The sequence below is a fragment of the Hypanus sabinus genome, chromosome 1 (genome assembly GCF_030144855.1).
Source record: "Hypanus sabinus isolate sHypSab1 chromosome 1, sHypSab1.hap1, whole genome shotgun sequence".
Lineage (NCBI taxonomy): Eukaryota > Metazoa > Chordata > Chondrichthyes > Myliobatiformes > Dasyatidae > Hypanus > Hypanus sabinus.
In genome coordinates, this window is record NC_082706.1 from 131,594,364 (window position 1) to 131,615,208 (window position 20,845).

The 20,845-nt window shown below is 43.3% G+C and overlaps 2 protein-coding genes across 5 annotated transcripts in view; one reads left to right on the top strand and one right to left on the bottom strand.

Annotated features, from left to right (window-relative positions):
- LOC132397604 (guanine nucleotide-binding protein G(s) subunit alpha-like) overlaps positions 1-13,850 on the top strand; it is a 362,218-nt gene extending 348,368 nt beyond the window's left edge. For all 3 annotated transcript variants that reach the window (XM_059976393.1, XM_059976396.1, XM_059976402.1), the window contains exons 9-12: positions 362-482; positions 5,666-5,796; positions 7,750-7,817; positions 12,218-13,850. In XM_059976393.1, the coding sequence (XP_059832376.1) occupies positions 362-482; positions 5,666-5,796; positions 7,750-7,817; positions 12,218-12,364 (467 nt within the window). In that variant the 3' untranslated portion in view covers positions 12,365-13,850. The remainder of the gene's footprint in view (positions 1-361; positions 483-5,665; positions 5,797-7,749; positions 7,818-12,217) is intronic.
- Positions 13,851-14,835: 985 nt separating this feature from the next.
- Positions 14,836-20,845, bottom strand: part of mppe1 (metallophosphoesterase 1) — a 64,664-nt gene continuing 58,654 nt past the window's right edge. The window contains exon 9 of one of the 2 annotated variants that reach the window (XM_059976418.1): positions 14,836-19,781. In XM_059976418.1, coding sequence (XP_059832401.1) covers positions 19,737-19,781 — 45 coding nt within the window. In that variant the 3' untranslated portion in view covers positions 14,836-19,736. Of the gene's footprint in view, positions 19,785-20,845 lie in introns of both variants that reach the window. The other variant, XM_059976411.1, reaches the window with a different exon arrangement.

The following is a 20,845-nucleotide window of genomic DNA, read 5'->3' on the forward strand; positions in this document are numbered from 1 at the left end:
CATTCTGTTTTGAAAAGCAATGTGCATCCTGGGCAGCTGCAGCACTGTTAAGTTTTTGACACTGGTCTTCAGTGCCACTGAAGGTCAGCAATTAATTGGTGTTAGTTTGGTTCATCTCTGGAAGGTCCTGCTGGCTGTCATTAGGCTAAACACCAGGACACCTCCGACAGGTCCTGTCAAAGATCATCTGGTTGGATAACTAACACTGGAGCCAAGGGGCTCCTTGCAGCAACGAATGTGATCAAATGTCACAGTTTTATTCTGCAGGCTGCCAATAATTTTGCTCTATTTCCCTGTCCCTTCTCCTTTCCACTGCCCTTACCTGCATTGAACTGGACCTTCATCTATCAACCATGCACAGACGTAACGGCCATTATCTTTGTGGTGGCTAGTAGCAGCTACAATATGGTGATACGGGAAGACAACAACACCAATCGACTCCGAGAAGCACTCGATCTCTTCAAAAGCATCTGGAACAACAGGTATGACAAGACTGATTTCACCTCTCTGGTATCTGTGTTTGAGTTTCTGAAATGTCCTTTGAAATGCTTGGTATTAGTATTGGCTTTGGTTTGCTATTGTCACATGCACGAAGATACAGTGATAACCTTATCTTGCAAAGTGTTCATACAGATCAAATCATTACACAGTACGTTGACACAGAACGAAGTAAAACAATAACAATGCCGAATAATGTTCAAGTTTATAGTCAGTCAATAATAGATATGTATACCACCAAACAAGACAACATTCCTCTGGGCCATGGTGCACAATACAGTACACACACTGTAACTGTTTCCCATCCTGACAGCTCTGATGCTAATGCTATGGTAACTCCTATCTAATGGTAGGAGGTCAAAGAGATTGTTGGACGGATGGGAGGGCTTATTGACATGCTAAGGGCCTTGCGTACGCAGCGCTCCTGATAAATATCTCTGATGGGTGGAATAGAGACCCTCTCAGCAGTCCTGTAGGGAGTGGCAGTCGGATGCCTTGCAATTCCTGTACCAGGCAGTGAAGAAGCTGGTCATAACACTCTCAGTGGTGCTCCTGGGGGGGGGGGAGCCTCACTCGCCTCAATCTCCTTAGGAAGTCGAGATGCTGCTGTGCTTTCTTGACCAAAGAATTGGTGATGACGGACCAGGTAAGATCATCCATTACGTGCACTCCCAGAAACTTGTGCTGCTAACTCTCTCCATGGAGGAACTGCGTACATGCAGTGAGGAGTGGACAGCCTGCACCTTCCTGAAGTCCACAGTTATCTCTTTGGTCTCGTTCATGTTGTGCTCGCAGCATTCTACCGGCCATTGTACCTCCTTGTGAGCCGTCTCGTCGGCGTTATCGATGAGGCCAGCCACTGTTGTATCATCAGTGAACTTGATGATTCAGTGTGAACTGGATCTCGCGATGCAGTCATACGTCAGCATCTTAAACAGCAGTGGGCTGAGCACACAACCCTGGGGAGTGCCGGTGCTCAGCCTGATGGAGCTAGAGATGTTTCCAACAACACGGACTGACTCTGTCAAGAAGTCGAGGATCCAATTACAGAGAGTGGTTTTAGACAATAGACAGTAGGTGCAGGAGTAGGCCATTCGGTCCTTCTAGCCAGCACCGCCATTCACTGTGATCATGGCTGATCATACACAATCAGTACCCTGTTCATGCCCTCTCCCCATATCCCTTGACCCCACTATCTATAAGAGCTCTATCTAACTCTCCCTTGAATGCATCCAGAGATTTGGCCTCCACTGCCTTCTGGGGCAGAGCATTCCACATATCCACCACTCTCTGGGTGAAAAAGTTTTTCCGCATCTCTGTTCTAAATGGCCTACCCCTTATTCTTAAACTGTGGCCTCTAGTTCTGGACTCACCCATCAGCGGGAACATGCTTCCTGCCTCCAGTGTGTCCAATCCCTTAATAATCTTATATGTTTCAATCAGATCCCCTCTCATCCTTCTAAATTCCAGTGTATACAAGCCCAGTCACTCCAATCTTTCAACATATGACAGTCCTGCCATTCTGGGAATTAACCTTGTGAACCTACACTGCACTCCCTCAATAGCAAGAATGTCTTTCCTCAAATTTGGAGACTAAAACTGCACACAGATTTGGAGACCAAAACTGGTGAGGCCCTGGGGTCTCACCAGGGCCCTGTATAGCTACAGAAGGACCTCTTTACTCCTATACTCAATTCCTCTTGTTATAAAAGCCAGCATGCTATTAGCTTTCTTCACTGCCTGCTGTACCTGCATGCTTGCTTTCATTGACTGATGTACAAGAACACCTAGATCTCATTGTACTTCCCCTTTTCCTAATTTGACTCCATTTAGATAGTAATCTGCCTTCCTGTTCTTGCCACCAAAGTGGATAACCTCACATTTATCCACATTAAACTGCATCTGCTATACATTTGCCCACTCACCCAACCTGTCCAAGTCACCCTGCATTCTCATAACATCCTCCTGACATTTCACACTGCCACCCAGCTTTGTGTCATCAGCAAATTTGCTAATGTTACTTTTAATCCCTTCATCTAAATCATTAATGTATATTGTAAACAGCTGCGGTCCCAGCACCAAACCTTGCGGTACCCCGCTGGTCACAGCCTGCCATTCCGAAAGGGACCCGTTAATCACAACTCTTTGTTTCCTGTCAGCCAGCCAATTTTCAATCCATGTCAGTACTCTGCCCCCAATACCATGTGCCCTAATTTTGCCCACTAATCTCCTATGCGGGACTTTATCAAAAGCTTTATATAGCAGAATTGGTAACAGATACTGATCTAACTGTACTGTACTTAAATGCACGCAGCATTAGCAATAAAGTGGATGACCTTGTTGTACAGCTACAGGTTAAAAGATATGACATTGTGGCCATCACCGAGTCATGGCTAAATGATGGATGTGATTGGGAGCTGAATGTTCAAGGATACACCGTGTATAGGAAAGATAGGAAGGTGATATTAGTGAAAGTATAACTGGCGATCTTTCAGGAATGCTCTTAGAACTAGACATAATGTGATGTTCACTCTTGGTATCAGCCGCAGTTTGTCATCTGAGGAGTTACACTGAGTCTTCATTTGCTTTTGATATTTCAGTATTGGCTACATTTCCCTGGCCGGTAGCATGGTTCCTCACATCTATAATGACCAAGTTCAGGACTTTAAACCAACTATATAATCGGTTTTAGGTTATTAAACATGATTTTTGATATATCATTAATTTCTGGGGCAACTTCCTGTTCACATTACCAGACATTCGAGAAGTTGATGTTCATGCCATCAGGTTGGAGGCTACCTAGACTCTGTTGGGATCATTTACTGTATCCGGTGCTCCAAGTGTGGTTCCTATACGTTGGTGAGGCGTAGATTGGGAGACCACTTGTCGAGCACTTCGCTTTGTCTGCCACAAAAAGTGGGATTTCATGGTGGCCACCCATTTCAATTCTTCTTCTCATTCCCATTCTGATATGTCGTGAACATCAATTATTCGAACTTCCAGTAATTGCCCACCTCCTCCTGTTCTTCACCGTTCCCCGTTCCTGTTTCCCTCTCTCAACTTATTTCCTTGCCTGCCCATCACCTCCCTCTGGTGCTCCTCCCACTTCCCTTTCTTCCGTCCTCTCCTATTAGATTTCCCCCTTACCCCCAAGCCCTTTATCTCTTTCACCAGTGAAGGTCCCAGCACTTTACTTCACCCCTCCCCATCTCCCATTTTCACTTATCTGCCACCTTGCACTTCTTCCTCTGCTCCCCCAATCTTCTTTGTCTGACTCCTTCTGCCTTCCTTCCCAGTCTGTAAAGGGACTTGGCCCGAAACGTCAACTGTTTACTCTTTTCCATAGATGCTGCCTGACCTACTGAGATCCTCCAGCATTTTAAGGGTATTTACAACCTCCCTTCATTCACAGACTTAGAGGGTATATTCTATTCACTTGAGAGTACTTGGAATTAGGAACGTATTCCCTGTGTGGGTGGTGGATTCACAAACTTTCACAACATTTGAGAAGTATCTAGTTCAGGGGTTCCCAACTTTCTTTATGCCATGGACCCCTACCATTAACTGAGGGGTCCACGGCCCCCAGATTCTGGACAAGCATGTGAATCATCAAGGCAATAAATACGATAGAATTAGTATCGCTGGGTACTGGGTGGACAGCATAGAGAAGATGGGCCAAATGGCTTTTATCTATGCTGCATGACTCAGTAAGTCAAAGCTTTAATCTCAGGAAGCTGCTGAGAGCTGAGTTATTTCTTCTGAGACCTTAATCCTGTACCTTATAGTCCAGAGAGCTCTGTCGCCAGCAGCCAGTTTCTCCCAGTGCAGATGCAGCTAGCCAGTCTGGGTTATCATGGTGAAGGTTCATCCCCTCACCCAGATGGCACCATGTTGCTGCAGAAATTCAGGTGGATAGCCCGGTGGCATAGCTGGTAGAGTTGCTACCTCACAGCTCACAGACCCGGATTCTGTCCTTCCTGCGTGGTGTAACTCTGACACCATCAGGGCAGAGGGCACTTTGGATGCTCTTTAGTGGAGATAGGGCAGGAAGTGGCATTCACCGATGGGAAGGAGCTCCCAAGCACAAACAAAATTCCTGGTTACATAAAAAGCAAGAAATACTCACTTCTTTTGGAATCACTGGATTTTTTATTCCTGTTTGGTTCGTAGCCTTGCTGTCCCATTCATTCTGTTTTTCAGGTGTTTGGCAGGGAGTGTTGGGGTTGTGTGCTCAGAGGCATATATCACAGTCAGATTTACTATAATTGACGTGTTGTGAAATTTGTTGTTTTGCAGCGGCTGTACAGTGCAATACATATCAAAAATTACTATAAGCTGAAATAAGAATATATAAAAAATAAAAAGTGCAGAAAGAGAGCAAGATGGTGAGGTAGTGTACAAGTTCACTGACCGTTCAGAAGTCTGACTCCTGTGCCTCCACCTTGATGGTAGCAGTGAGAAGAGGCATAACCTGGAAGGTGAGGCTCCATAATGACAGATGTGATCTTCTTGAGGCACCGCCTTTTGAAGGCGTCCTCACTGGTGGGGAGGGTAGTGCTCGTGATGAAGTGGGCTATCTCCACCCACCACCTTCTCAGACCTGTTCCCAATTCCAGTAACTCACTTTCTGCCAGGTCGAGGAGCAAGCAGCACAGAGAAGGTTATCACGAGGGGCAAAGAGACCTCCTCCCGTGCAGACTCACCCAATGAGGGCAAAGGCCACAGTTCTGTTCCCCGCTTCTCATTCCACAATAACAGACCATGTGACTCAATCAGGATACAGAATCAGAATTAGATTTATTATCACTGATGTACAGAATGTCATGAAATTGGTTGTCTTGGCAACAGCACAATGTGAGACAGGAAAAATTGCTCTCAGCCTCCATAAGAAATAAAATAAATAAATAGTGCAAAAGAGGAATAGCAAGGTAGTGTTCTTCATGGACCGTTCAGAAATCTGATGGTAAGGGGGTAGAAGCTGTTCCTAAAATGCTGAGTGTGGGACTGTAGGCTCCTGTACCTCCTCAGTGCTATTGATAGCAGTTGTAAATTAAATCTGAGCTGGAGTACTAGGCCACAAGATGGCGTCGCTGAGCCCATGAGGTTTGAACTGTGTTACCGCAACTGTTAACACTCCTACATGCTCACTGCTCTCTCTTTCTATCAGGTGGTTGCGAACAATATCTGTCATCCTCTTCCTGAACAAGCAGGACCTTCTGGCGGAGAAAGTGTTGGCAGGAAAATCCAAAATTGAAGACTACTTTCCAGAGTACACGCGCTACACCACTCCGGATGATGGTAATGTTTCTAGTACCCTAGGAATGTGGGGGGAGTCCTATGTGTAATAGAAAAAGGAGTACAGAACAAGAGACAACTATTCACCAAGCAAGTGCCACCATTTACTGAGATTACAACTGCAGTCATAACAAGAGCATAATAGGAACAGCAGTAGACAGCTCCACCCAAATCTGCCCTGTTGTTCTCTGATCATGCTAGTGTTTAACCCAGCTTCCTTAAACTGACACTGTAATTACAAGTCACATCTACCATATCTGTAAGAGAGTTCCAGACTTCCACTGCCCTCTGTGTGTGGCAGTGTTCACCCTGAAACACAAGGCTTCAGACTTAGGCCGAGGCTTCAAGCCATTTCGAAAGGTGACCCAATCAAATGCTCTGGCAGGCTTCTGAATGCCTACAAGCTGACTAAACTAGTCCAGTCCTTGACACTTCAACCAGAACAAGCAACTTATTTCTGAATGCTTAACCACTTCCTCACAACGTCCTCAGTCAAACGTGTACTTTGTTTATCCAACCTCACATTTTAACCCTTGAAGTGCAGATACTTTACAGGTTAGAAACCAAAATTGCTGGAAACACTCAGCAGGTTGGGGGTATCTGTGAAGAGAGGAACAGAGTCAATACTTCAGATCATGGTCTCTCTGTCTGATTCAGTATCTGAACTGGAATGTTAACCATTTCTCCTCCCACAGATCCTGCCTGTCTTGCTGGGGGTTTCCAACATTTTCTGGTTTTATTTCAGATTTCAAGTGTGTGTAGTTTAATTTTAATTTCCACTCTTCTGGTGTGTCCTTGCTATAATCCTTCCAAGACTAATGCATCTAAGGTGTGGGCTGCAGAACTGGTCACACCTCCAGGTCTGGTTCCCATATCTCCCCATAACATTTGATGTTTATCCACCATCCAGACGTTCTGGTTGTCCACCACATCGGTAACAGCTCAATGTGTCATTCTTCTGCCCAGGTCATGAACATAAGCTGTTTCAGAGACCTGTGCACTAAAACTTAGGCTAATGCTCTGGTGCATTGCTGAGGGAATACTGCACTAACTAAATTGTCATCGTTCACATGGAACATTCTGCTCTGTTGGGGTGGGGCTTGGTAAAAGTCCCAACCCACAGTCACAAAAAAAGGTTGTGGAATCGGTCTTAGACAATGTTACATCCCCCAGTCATAGAGTACTACAGCACAGAAGCTGACCCTTTGGCCCATTTAGTCCATGCCAGCCTGGTCCTCTGCCCCAGTCCCATCTACCTGCACCCGGACAATAGCCCTCAGTGTGGCTCCCATTCATCCACCTATTCAAACTTCTCTACAAGTTACAGCTGAAATCAGGTGACCCTCTTCCAGTGCTTTTCTTCATTTTGTTTGAGCATTTGACGAGATGCCGCACTTGACTAATGTTGTCTAGCTATCAACAGTATTTAGAAAAAGCAGCATGCTGCTGACCCACTGCATGTTATCGTTAAACCCAGCCCCCAGCATCAGCCCATGGTGTGACTGTGGTTGCAATCTTCAGCAGATTTCTGGATCCACTGTTTTCAAAGTGGGAATTTCCCCAGGGTTGAATGACTGGTTGCAACAAATATACACAATATAAAGCATCGATAATCATCCTTGCACTTCCACCACACCCAGCGTTGCTCCTGAACATTTATTTTGATCTTCCATGGAGCATCAAGGCTGGAATTGAGATATTTTGGAATCTAGGGAATGGAGGGACATTAACATCAGGCAGGGGAAGGACCGTCCATAGTCAGGTTGGGTAGTAGGGCAGGGTTGAGAGCCTGTGCTCCTGATCCTTAAGGAATGCCTTTATGGGTGAATGACAGAGATGGTGGGGGGGGGGGGGGTCACTTTACTTCAGCAAGCAGTTCAGTGAATCTCAGTGATAATGGCAAAGTAGTCAACTGCTTTTTAACACTGTGACGTTTTTGCATTGTTTTGCGAGCAGCAACCCCTGAACCTGGAGAAGATGCCAGAGTTACAAGAGCTAAATATTTTGTACGAGACGAGTTTCTTGTGAGTATTCCATTGAAACTGGTTAGGTTGAATCACAGAAGGTGTTATCGAGAGAGCATTTAGCCCATCATGCCAGGCTGACACGTAGTAGAGCAATTCCATTTCCCATGTTTCTCCACAGCCCTGCACATTATTCCCTATCAAGTACCTGTCCAAGTGCCTTTGAAAGCCCTGATTGATCCTGTTTCCATATACAGAGAATTCCAGATTAGAGCACTCTCTGTGTAAAACACTAGTAGACCTTCTCAACCTTCAGCCATTGGCTGATGAAAACAGCGACCCTCCTGTCCGACCCTCCACTTCAAAACAAAGTGGGTGCAACAAACCTGCTGACGCCAAGCCACCATTGAGCACTCTCCCACCTGTGAAACTGACGGGCCGAATGGCCTCGCCTGGTGCAGTAACAATCCGAGGATTCATTAGCTCAGACGCCATTTAGCAAGGTAACCAGCAACCAAGGCCAAGAAGAGTACCAAGCTGCAGAATCATCACACCCGCCTGAGGTGTTTGCTGTTTTCACACTATAGCACTTTACGGTGCTCCTACATTCCCCTGTTGATCCATCGGGTCATTGCCTCCCTTTTCCATCTGTTCAGCTCAAACACACTCCACTGTGAGAAGGTGAAATCAGAATCTTGCAGCACTGGTGCTTCCTGCCCTTTTCCATACTGGCACTGATATAGTAGAAAATTATCAGTAATACCAACCCCAAACTCATTGGCACCACCCCATGGCCCGATGTGATTTATCCAGTCCTCAGATTCTAGTCTCTTGTAAATCCCCAGATTTCTGTTGCTTCAACTGCTGATGCCTAAGCTCTGGAAATCTGTCCCTAAAGCTCTCTGCCTCCCTCTCCCTCCTTGAGGCACTTCTACGGCCTATCTCATTGGTAGGTTATCAAATGACATGTTCAGACATGTACAATACTGAGGTTTAATAAGCCTCCCTGTGAAGTATCCAGGAGTGTCTTTCTGTCTTACAAACACTTTGAAAGCATGTCATTTAGTTCTCCAATAAAAGCAGATTTGCATGGCTTTGTGAACACATTACTTCATTACAAATTTATTTGTATATTCATTGCCTTTTAATAAACAATCTGCTGGAGGAACTTTAGCTGGTCTAGCAAAATTTATGGGGAGGAAAGAAATTGCCCACGTTTTGGGTCTGCCCAGCACATTACAGCCACATTCCTCCCCACTATCAGTGGTACCTTACAGGAGGCACTACCTCACAAAGATCACATACAACATTAAAATCCCCACCAACTGGGCTGTGCCATATTTTTGCAGCTGCCATTGGACAAGAACTATATAAGACTCAGGTCCCACAGCACCAGGTTCAAGACAGCTACTTCCCTTCAACCTTGGCTCTTGAACCAACCAGCAACTCCTAAACTCTGCAGTTTAGCAACACAGTGACCACTTTGCACTGAAATGGACTTTTGTTCTAATTGTGTGCCTTCTTTTAAAAAAGAATTGTGTATAATTTACAGTACTGTGCAACAGTCTTAGGTAGATCTAAAAAAATTGTGAAGATGCTTTCAAAAATAATGAAATGAGAAGTTTCTAAATATAACAACATACTATAAAGGCCAGTAAACTGTAAAAACAACTAAATCAAATCAGTATTTTATGTGACCATCCTTTGCCTTAAAATGGGATCAGTAGGTACACTATTGTGGAGTTTCATAAGGAAATCAGCTGGTAAGTTGTTCCAAGCATCTTGGAGAACTTGTCACAATTCTTTTGCAGACTTTGGCTGTGTCGCTTGCTTTTTTCTCCTCGGGTAATCCCTGACAACCCAGTGATGTTGAGATCATGACTCTGTGGAGGCCGTACCATCTGCTGTAAAACACCTTGTTCTTCTTTTCACTGGAGATAGTTCTTTAAGACCTTGGCCATGTATTTGGGGTTATTGTCCTGGTGGGATCAATCAGACGCCTCTCTGATGGTATTGCGTGATGGAATAGAATCTGCTTATACTCATCAGCACTGAGGATTCCATTACTTCTGACCAGATCACCAACTCCATTTGTAGAAATACAGCCCCAAACCTGCAGGAAACCTCTGACTGCTTGCCTGTTGGCTACCCTCATGTGTGTACTGCTCTCCAGCTCATATACAGACAAACTGTCTTCTGTTTGAGACAAAAATTTCAAATTTTGATTTGTCAACCCAGAGCTGTGGTCCCCAACCTCCGGGCCACGCACTGATACCGGGCCACGAAGCATGCAGGGCTGTAGCAGTAGCTGGAACGCACCCAGCACACCTTTAAGAAAAAAGCTGAAATGCTCCATGCAGTCGGCAATCGCCTCTGGTCCGGGCTGACATTTACGTGCTGGGCGGCACCTAATTCATTAGCTTGTTTATTTCGGCTTTTTTCTTAAAAGGTGTGCTGGGTGTGTTCTGCCTTCCGCCGCACCCCTGCATGCTTGCGGCCCGGAGATTGGGGACCACTGACCCAGAGCACTTGCTGCCATTGTTCAGCACTCCGCACTTGTGTTTTTGTGCCTGGGTGGCTCTTGGCTTTGTTTCCTCTCTGGAGGAATGGCTTCTTGGTAGCAGTTCTTCCATGAAGAGCACTTCTGAATTCTTCGGACTGTAGAGGGGTGTACTTGGGTTCTAGTGGTTCTGTGTTCAGAGCTGATAGCAGTACTGGACTTCTTCCAATTAGAAGGGACATCAGTTTGATGTATCTTTCGTTTGCTGCACTCAGTGTCCATGGCCGACCCTGTGTTTCTGTGCTTCTTCAGAAGAACAGTACATCTTGAAACTCCTGCCACACAATTTCTGCTTGGGTGAGACTTTGCTGATGCAGGATGATCAACCTTGTGTCTTGTTCCTCTGCTCACTCTTGGCATGGTGCAAGAACTGATGATTCAAAGATTAAACTGTCACATCTGCCACACCCTCACCTTTTAGTTTGTCCTTTGCCCAGCTTGATTGTTTCTGTTTTTGTTTCTGTTTCAGTTTATTAGTTCATTGAACTTACTGTTGTCACAAACCCCGTAACTGGGTCACTTACCAGCAAAGATAGAGAGGTCTGTTGAAGTCTGATGGTACTATTTTTAACAGTATTTATTGATAAAAATACACAAAATAATATCAATGCAAACATACAGATAGTATACCGTCGTCAATACTAAATCTAAAAGTGCCGGCATAATAATAATCAATAAGAAATAGCTCTATCATTATCTAGGGGATAATGTATTGTCCGATGGAAATATAAAAGTCACTGTTAGTTCGTTCAAGCTGCAGCGTTTTGGTTTGAGAGAAAGACGGGTTAAAACTTGCCCAGTCCTTTTATGATGTCAACCCTTCGAGAGTCGTTGGGAGTTGATTTCCCTGATGTTAGCTAAAAACCATTCTTCCGTGGTAAAGGCACACCGATTCCGGGGCAAATGGAACTGGACGCACGTGGCCCCCCCCCCCCCACCGGCTTCCGCTATTACGGGATCACTAACGTTTCTTCTGGTGCGTCTGAAGGGGCTGTTCCCCAGACCCTCTTTTATCCTGACTCACAGGGTCTCAGATGTCAATCAGATTGAGATGATGCAATCTCTCCACCAACCTCCCCCTCAGTTCATTGCCTGGGGCTTCGATGCATCGTACAGGATGCAATACACAAGTCCATCTCCAAGAGACAATAGCCGGTATCAATGGGTCCCCTCTCGGAGGCCAGGTCACATTCCAATATTCCAATCTTTGTGAATTCTGTATGTCTTTCTCTCATTTCCTGGGTCTCCTGGACTGACTCAATAGTGATCTTGCGATTCTCACAAAGGAGGGGGCTACCCCGCACCCTTCGGCCCCTCAGAGCTGTGGTACATTCATAACACTATGTCACTGATCATTAGCACCCGTTTGTTATCTTTGCTTAATCATGCACTGGGCTATACACAGTACCTACAGAGTAATCAAGTTTTTATTTGAAAAGTAGTCTATTACTTTAATGAAATACAAATAATTCTCTGTAACATTTATTTTCTGGAAAATGTACGTTTGGAAATCTAAAATTTGCTGTTTTCTCCTGACACCCTAATGCAGAAGACAAAGAATAAACATCTAAAACAAAATTTATGTAAAAAATCCAGGATGCTTAAGACTTTTGCACAGTACTGTATGTTTGCTTTTATGAATACTGCTTACATACTATATGCCTGAGTTGCCACTGCAAATAAGCTTTTCATTGCTTGTGCATTTGACAGTAAACTCAACTTTGACTTTGAGACGCTGCATCTGAGTTCCTCATGCAGATTGATTGCTGCTCCAGATTCCAGCATCTGCTGTTGCTTGTGTCTCATCAATGTTTGACATTATAATGGACTGGCATTTATGGTTTTGTATCTCTGACTGACAGGCCAGATGGATAACTGCACTCTCCCTTTCTTCCTGCAGAGGATCAGCACAGCGAGTGGAGACGGGCGCCACTACTGTTACCCACACTTCACCTGTGCAGTGGACACAGAAAACATCCGCAGAGTATTCAATGACTGTCGAGATATTATTCAGAGAATGCACCTGCGCCAGTATGAACTGTTGTGATGGAGAATCAATGTGACTTCTTGATTTTTTTGGACTCTGGTGGTTTCCTTACCCTTGACCTGCCCACGCATGGTGGAAGAAATGCGAGAGATGTATGTCAACTTTGCTCTCTCAACACTGTTTGTTCTTCATTCCTGACTTCACTTTCTTTTGTGCACTTCACTCTGTGTTAGTTTGTTTCTCCTCCCTGGTTCTACCAAGACCTCTGGTTACCTCCTGTGTCCTAACAGAAGTCTGGGTAAATACCTCTGCCTGCCTCCCTACAGCTTATGGCTCTGCTGCTCCCTGCCCGCCCCTGTCCTCGGGCAGCCGATGACAGCCCCGTCTTCAGATCCCACTCTCTCTCTTTCTCTCTGTGGGCTTCTTTACAACACAATGCTCAAGCGTACTTGATGGGGAATATATATTAGGGACGACAATGCACTTTTTTGCATCAGGGTAATTTAAAAAAAAACTTGTTGAGGAAGTTCACACAATGTAGCAGCACCAGAACATGTAATAGTTTCATGGTTTTCAGCATTAAGAATTGCAGTTCGGCTGAAAAAAGGACCTCGTCTTCAGTCATTTGAGGTAAAGGAATAGTAAAGAGGCAGGATGCCTGAGTCCTACATGTAGGAGATACTTTCTGAGGTCTTGGAGCTATTGAGTCTCACCACACGTTAGATCTTGAACAGGGACTGCTTTGACCTAGCCACGTGAGCTGAAACCGCCACACACTAACGTTTGTTTAAGCTGTCCACTGTGTGATCATTTAAGGTTAACTCACGACTGGACAAATAGTCCCAATGTTTGTTTCTCTTTTCTGTTTGTTTCACTGCTGGATTATTATCTTGTACAGACTGTAAAATGTATTATTTTGTATAACTTTATTGAAAAGAATACTTGTAGATGATCTTTGTGCCTTGATTATGGCTGTACCTGTAAAATGAGCTAAGATGTAAGTATGTTTGACTGCGCTGTACAGCTTTATGTCAAAACCCTTTCTACAGCAGTGGCTGCAGACAGGATGTTTATCTGTAGAGATTAGTTTTTTTTCTGGTTTATAAAGGAGGAAAATGCTCTTTAGTAAAAAAAATGTATAAATTATGCAAATTAACCACTTACCTTTACAAGAAGGGGTCAGAGGTGATGAGATGTTGCAAGATCATGCCTTGTTTTGGATTCTCAGCTTTAACACATTGGAATCCAGTCGGGCATCCAAAATGCAACGTGGAATTATTTCTATGGGAACCAAGGTTTTTTTTGCTAGAAGTATACATGTTTGGTAATTCTTTGGTCATTCATAGACCTTCACAAATGCACAGGCATTGTGAATGTGTGAGCACCATTAGATAGGCTCTTAAATTCTTGTACCATCAGCAGCTATTATTGTGCAAGTAAGTAGTGAGAAACAGAAAAAAAAACTAAGGTGTAAACCTTTGTGTCTGGCCTAAGAGAATTACATTTTTATTTCTCTTTTAATAAAGAGATATGTTAGAAAAGTTTATTTTAAATATTGTAGAATTTGAGATGTGTGAAAATTTCTCAGACTTGAATAATTTATGCAAATCACATTCTCAGAACAAGTGGTGGTACAGTTTGGAAAATAAGCAAAAATCGCTGTAGCAATAAGGCATGTCCTTTTTAGTAACTATTACACTGCTTTATATTTTATACCTAGGTGTTTTATGTCTCTGTGAGTATATACTTTTCATGTGTCCAGAATAACTTGTACAATTTGTACAATGTTAAAGAAATTACAGTTACAATAACAGAAACCCAGTAAGTGTTAATTCTATATTACTTTAAAATGGAGACCTGGTGTATGCTGTTCTCTCCTTACATTTCCCCTGTGTATTATGATGTTTTGTTCTGTTTGTTTTTACATTCTGTGTGCTTAATTAACATCCACAATTGCAAAATTTTGCTACATTATACAAATAGAAATGGAGAGCCAAGGACAGTCTTTCCATCAACGGAATCACAGAGTGGAGAGGCGTATTTTCCTCCCCCTTTCACCAGGTAATCTAAGGATTTGAGCATAAGTGTACAATAGGTATTTGTGTAAAATGCCCTTCCAAAACTGGTACCTTCAATCCCTATGCAAACCAGAAAAGTAATGATTCACACCTGTAGCCCCCTGACAACTTCCTGCTGGTGAATCAGTTTGTAGAGGGATTGTGTTTCTTAGTGCAGGGTCTATTTTCAGAGCTTGTGTAAATGAAACTGAAATCAGTCAAGGCTAACATAAGGCTAAAATCATGGCTGAACTCCAGGCAAAATCCTGAAATTGTAACCCATGTGTTTGAAACCCGAAATCTGTCCATTTAATTAGTTATTATATGTAACTAAGTTTCCCTCAATAATGTGTGACTAGGATATGAAATGCACTGTGTCTGTTTAACATAGCATTAACAAAGTAGCCTGCCTGTATGCAGAGTTCTAAACAATATTTAGCTTTATTTTACAATATAAAGGCAGGCTCTTGGAAACAAGAATCCAGCAGATGTTGGAAGTTTGAAATTAGCTAACGAAAACAATATAAACACTCAGCAAGTCAGCATGTTACTTGAGAGAAGCAGTGTTAATGTTACATCAGATGTGGAAATAGAAACAAGAGTGTATTGTAACCCTCAACTTATTTTGCACATTAGTAGCTGGCCCTGCATGGAAGTAATATCTTCTGAAAGTTTAACTGAATGGGTTATGTCACAGAGGAAGCCACTTCAGCCATTTGGCGTTGATCATCTCTGGTTCCCTTTCCATTCAGAGGATTAATTTAAGCAAGAACCATTTTTCAAACTACTTCCATTGAATGTGTTGATATTCAGAAGCATTGACGGTTTTGAAGTCACGAGAAGGTATGTAAACAAAGCTCATTATTGGAACACTAGGGAGCCATTGAACACATGTGGCCTGGAAACTAGTTACCATATTTATATAAATGATTGGTTACACACAGATATACATAAGTCTGTTTAATGTTGAGAGTTCTACTGCATTGTTGCAGAGGTGGGTGTGGTGTAGAGTGATCAAGAAGCCAGATTAAATCTGATTAATCAGCTCTCTCTCAGAAATCACCAACAACGCCAGATAATGATTTTGTTCTCTCGCCACTGCTCCCCCTTCCCTGCCACCTTAGATTTCAGTTTTCATGGTTCCAATAATAGGCCATCTTAATAAGCAGGGCGGTAGGTGTTTCAAAATCACCGGTGGTGTTCTATGTAAAGGAAATTAGAATTGCCACAAAGTTCCCACAAGATCATAAATTGTATCAGGTCCACAGTGCCCGAGGCAGCCTTTCACAAAACCTGTGTAATGGTGTCCAAAAGATGGATGTCACGTGGTTGAAGGTCTTCTGCGTGTGTTGAATCAACAGGCAGCAGAGACAATTCTACATAGGTTACTGCAGTAAGAATTCAGCCTTGGACTTACCGAATGACATACACCAGCTTCTGTTACCTTCTTCTGACATGTCCACCTACTTCTGTGCGGCTTAAAGAGGATGTGACTTCCCTGGGCCATCACCTCAGTGTTTGATACTTGAGCCCTCCTGGTGATAGACCCCCTTTAAGATGTTAACATACCCCTTGTACCTCACCATGACCTCTCTTGAAACCCTCACGACTACCAAATTGAATTCCTGACATCCTTCCCAAGCACTAAATTGTAACCTGTATCTTCGTCCCACAACACTGGCTTAGCCCAACCTTCTCATTACCCCTCTTCTGCTCCAGTCCACACTCTGGCACTTCTCTCCCTGCTCTGTGAGGTGACATCCACATAAGCTTCTTGCTAACCAGCCAGTGGTGGAACAGAAAGAAGGATTTTGAGGGTTATGGCTTGTTGCATATTGAGTTCTGTGTGGAATTGATCATTAGATTAGAATGGAGAGTGGGGGACACAAAAACTTGCACTGCTCCATGTGCCATTTGTGAGCTAGGATAATTTCTAACTCTCCCTCTCAATAAGATGGAAATTTTAGAGGTTATCCGGAACTGTCATAGCTGACTTCCTTCATACGGCCCCATAGTGCTTATTATTCACTCAGGATGCCTATGTTCAGGCCTAATGAACTGTTATTCCTGTAAAATCTAACCCACGACTGATTTTTCCCAGATAAATTGCATTCACCATCAACTCCAGGTGAAATTTTGCTTTCACTATGCAAATTGGCTCTCCCGCATCCAGAACACGAGACCTTTAGGGAGCAGTCCTGACATAGGGTCTCAACCCAGTCCTTAGGATGGGATTCATTTCTTGAAGCAACTCTAACATGTAAAATCCGTTTCCTGGAGGTAGATTACCACGTCTAAAACAAATTTAGAGGAATATGGGCTAAATGTGGCAACCTTAGTCATCATGGACAAGATGGGCTGAAAGGGCCAGTATTTGTGTTATATGACTTGAAACATCAACTGTGCATTTCCCTCCACAGATGCTGCCTGACATGCCGAGTTCCTCCAGCTCGTGCATGTTGCTCCTGAAAACAATTTGTTTGATCTGTGTTGTTGATTCCACATGTACATAGTATGGGCCACTGGACTCCCAACTCAGTGAAGATACCCACTTCCTAAAGTGCTTAGAATTAAAACTTGACAATGACCTCTAACCGGAAACATTAACTTTACTTCTTTCCCCGCAAATGCCACCTGACTTGATGAGTAGTCCAGCATTTTCTGCTTTTATTTTCAATCCTGACCTTAGGTGTTGTCTGTGTGGAGTTTTTGCCTTTTGTCCATGTCTGCATAGTTTTTCTTTGGCTGCTTCAGTTTTCTCCCACATCCCAAGCATCGACTAGTTGGAAGGTTAATTGGTCGTTGTAAGTGAGTGATGGAACCTGGGGAGAACAGGGTTAGTTGATGGGAATGTGGGTTGAAAACAGAATTAGCGCAAACTGTGTAAACAGATGCCTAGTGCTCAGTGCAGACCCACTGGCAGAAGGGCTTATTTTCCTGCTGTGTGAACCTATAACACCATGAGATTATTATTTATCTGCAGGAAGTTCTGCGAAGGTTGCAGAAGTATTTATCAAAGATGATCTCTAACAGCTGCCTAGCAGCATACTTCACACAGAGATACACGTGTCAGCTTGCATTAGCAGCCCATCAATTTGATGAAAGTCCGTCTTTAGTTTTCAAGTAACAGTTTGTTCACCCAGAACCAAATGTTGAAAGGTCAGGACTATGTGCTGTGAGATGCACTAGATCTAAGTGTGGGCCAGGCCATCAGCTCTGTAATTAACGTATAACATGTAAAATAGCAGTCCGACATTGATCCCTGCAGAACACCACCAGTCACTGGTAGCCAATTAGAAGAGGCCTTTTTTCCACTCTTTGCTTTCTGCATCTCTTGTCTGGCCAGTCTCCTATATCTGCTAGCACTTTTCCTATAATAGCATGGGCCCTCATGAAGTTTGTTCTAATACCAGCCTCCAAGGCAGAGATCACAAGTTCTCCAGATGCTGTGGGGATCTACACAGGTATAGTTTTATTGTCCCTTTCAAAGTGTGCATGAAAGGCATTGGGTTCTCTGGGGTTTGGGTGCAGAGGAGCCCAATGCCTTTTACACACACTTTAAAAGGGTTGCTGATGCAAGATCAGTCTTCCAGAGAGTGAATCCTATCTAGCAGCCTCATGTGTAGCACTTTGTCAAAAGCATTCTGAAAATCTAAGTAAATAGCATCCACTGACTCACAAAATGCTGGAAGAATTCATCAGGACTAGAAATGAAAGAGTCAGGAGCTAGAATTAGAAGTTGAGTGCAGGGGGAAGCATACAAGCTGGCATGTAATTGTGAGACCAGGCATTCCTCCAGTATGTGTGGGTTGCTGAAGATTTTCTGAATCTGCAGAATCTCGTCTAGCCACTGACTCCTCTTTGTCTATCCTACTTGCTACTTACTCAAAAAATTCCAATAGATTCGTCAATGCAGGATCTCCCTTGAAGGAAACCATGCTGACCAGCTTATTTTATAATCTTTTATAAGTGTTTAATATGTTTTTATAAGTGCCCCAAAACCTCATGCAGATTCTCTCACACTACCATGGACTTGTTTCTACTATGTTCTATTTTAGCACTGATGTCTTACTAAGCACAATTTTTTGTTCACTGTTCAGTATATTTTATGTTTTGTGTGTTGTCTGAACCTACATACCGATGGTGCTGCAAGCAAGATTTTCACTAAACTCTTCTGTTGTTTGAGGGGCTTCGCCACTGATCTCAGCTCCTCCATGCCCAGCAGAGGAAGCAGCCTGGAACATACAGCAGCATTCCCTTACTGTTCAGGAAGACAAATACAACCAGTGAGTGTTTTCCACTGAGTTAGGAGTATAGGGCAGGATAGCACAGTACATGCCAATGTTGTACTGATGTTTTAACCTACTCCATGAGCCGTCTATTCCTTTCCTCCCACATGTTCCTTTCCAAGAGTTTGTTAACTGCTCCTACTGTACAGTATTTGTCTCTACCACCACCCCTGGCAGAGTGCTCCATGCACCCACCACTCTCTGTGTAAAGAAACCTACCTCTAACATTCCCCCTATGCTTTCCTCCAATCACCTTAAAATTAACCCCACTCATAGTAACCATTTTCATCTTGTACATCCTTTATCAAGTTACCTCTCATCCTCCTTCAGTCCAAGGAGAAAATGCCTAGTTTGCCCAATCTTTCCTCATAAGTTATATCCTCAACTCCAAACGGCATCCAGCTAATACTCCTCTGTACCCTCACTGGCTACGCATTGTTTTGCAGAACACTGAGAGCATGCTACGAAAGTCTTAGACACATGTATAAAAATCCTGTAAAACGAAGATGCTTTCGAAAACAATTAAATGAAAAGTTTCTAAGCATCAAAAAATTACTATAAAGAGCAGAGAACAGTAAAAACCTGAATCAAATCAACATTTGGTGTGACAACCCTGTCTTAAAAACCGCATTAATTCCCTTAGGTACATTGTCATACAGATCTACAAGAAAATCAGCTGGTAGGTTGTTCCAAGCATTTTGGAGGACTTGTCACAGTTCTTCTGCAGACTTTGGCAATCTTGCTTGCTTCTGTCCATCCAGTAATCCCAGACAACCTCAGTGATATTGAGATCAGGGCTCCGTACAGGCCATGCCATCTGTTGTAGAACTCATTGTTCTTCTTTTTGCTGAAGGTAGTTCTTTATGACCTTGGCCATGTGTTTGGGGTCATTGACCTCCACCAGGATTAAGATGGAATTGATTAGATGTCTCCCTGATGGCATTCCATGATGGATAAGAATCTGCTTGTACTTTTCAGCATTGAGTGTTCCATTATTTCTGACCAGCTCCATCAACTCCGTTTGCAGAAATACAGCCCCAAACATGTAGGGTAAGTCCACCATGCTTCACTATTGGCTGCAGGTACTCATCCATGTAGTGCTCTCCAGTTCTTCTGTGGACAAACTGCCACCTGCTTGAGACAAAATTACCAAATTTTGACTTGTCTGTCCAGAGCACTTGCTGCCATTGTTTAGCACCCCAGTCCCTGTGTTTTTCTGTGCAGGTGAGTCTTGGCTTTGTTTCCACTTTGGAGGAAAAGCTTTTTGGTAGCAACTCTTCCATGATGACTAATTCTAACAAGGTAGCTCTGGACTGTAGAGGGGTATAATTGGGTTCCTTTGGTTTCTGTGAGTTCACAGCTGATGGCAGTGAAGGGATGTCAGTTTCTCACATCTGCTGCACTGTTTCCATGGCCGACCACTGTGTGTCTGGGTCCTCAATCTTACCCATTTCTTTGTGCTTCATCAGAAGAGCTTGGACAGCTCATCTTGAAACTCCTGTCTGCCCTGATATTACAGTTTGGGAGAGAGCTTGCTGATGCAGGATGACCACCTTGTGTCTTGTTCCTTTGCTCACTCTTGCCATGACGTAAGAATTGATTATTTATAGAATAAACTGTCACATCTGCCACACCCTTGCCTTTTAGTGTAGTTGACCTTCACCCAATTTGATTACTTCTACACCCATTTTTATTCCAGTTTATCGGTTCAGTTGATTCAACACATTATGTCATTGATTATTAGCATCTCGGTTCCTACCTTTGTTTAATCATGCACTGGGTTATATACCTACAAATTAACCAAGTTTTGATTGAAAAGTGGTCTGTTATTTAATATGTTACTTACTTTAATGAAATACAAAAACATTTAAGTATTTTGGAAAATAATGTTTGGAAATCTAAAATTTGCTCTTTTCTATTGACACACTATTGCAGAAGACAAAAACTAAACATCTAAATTAAAATTTATATAAAAAGATCTGGGGTGCCTAAGACTTCTGCACAGTTTAAAGGCTCAAAGGTTCACTTAATATCGGAAATATATTATACAACCTGAAATTTGCCTGTTCACAGACAACCACAAAACAAAGAAACAGCATAGAATGAACGATAGAAACACAGAAGCCCCAAAGCCCCCCCTCCCCCACCCCATCCGGTGCCATATTTCCACACTCCATATCAGTTATGTTGAGTGT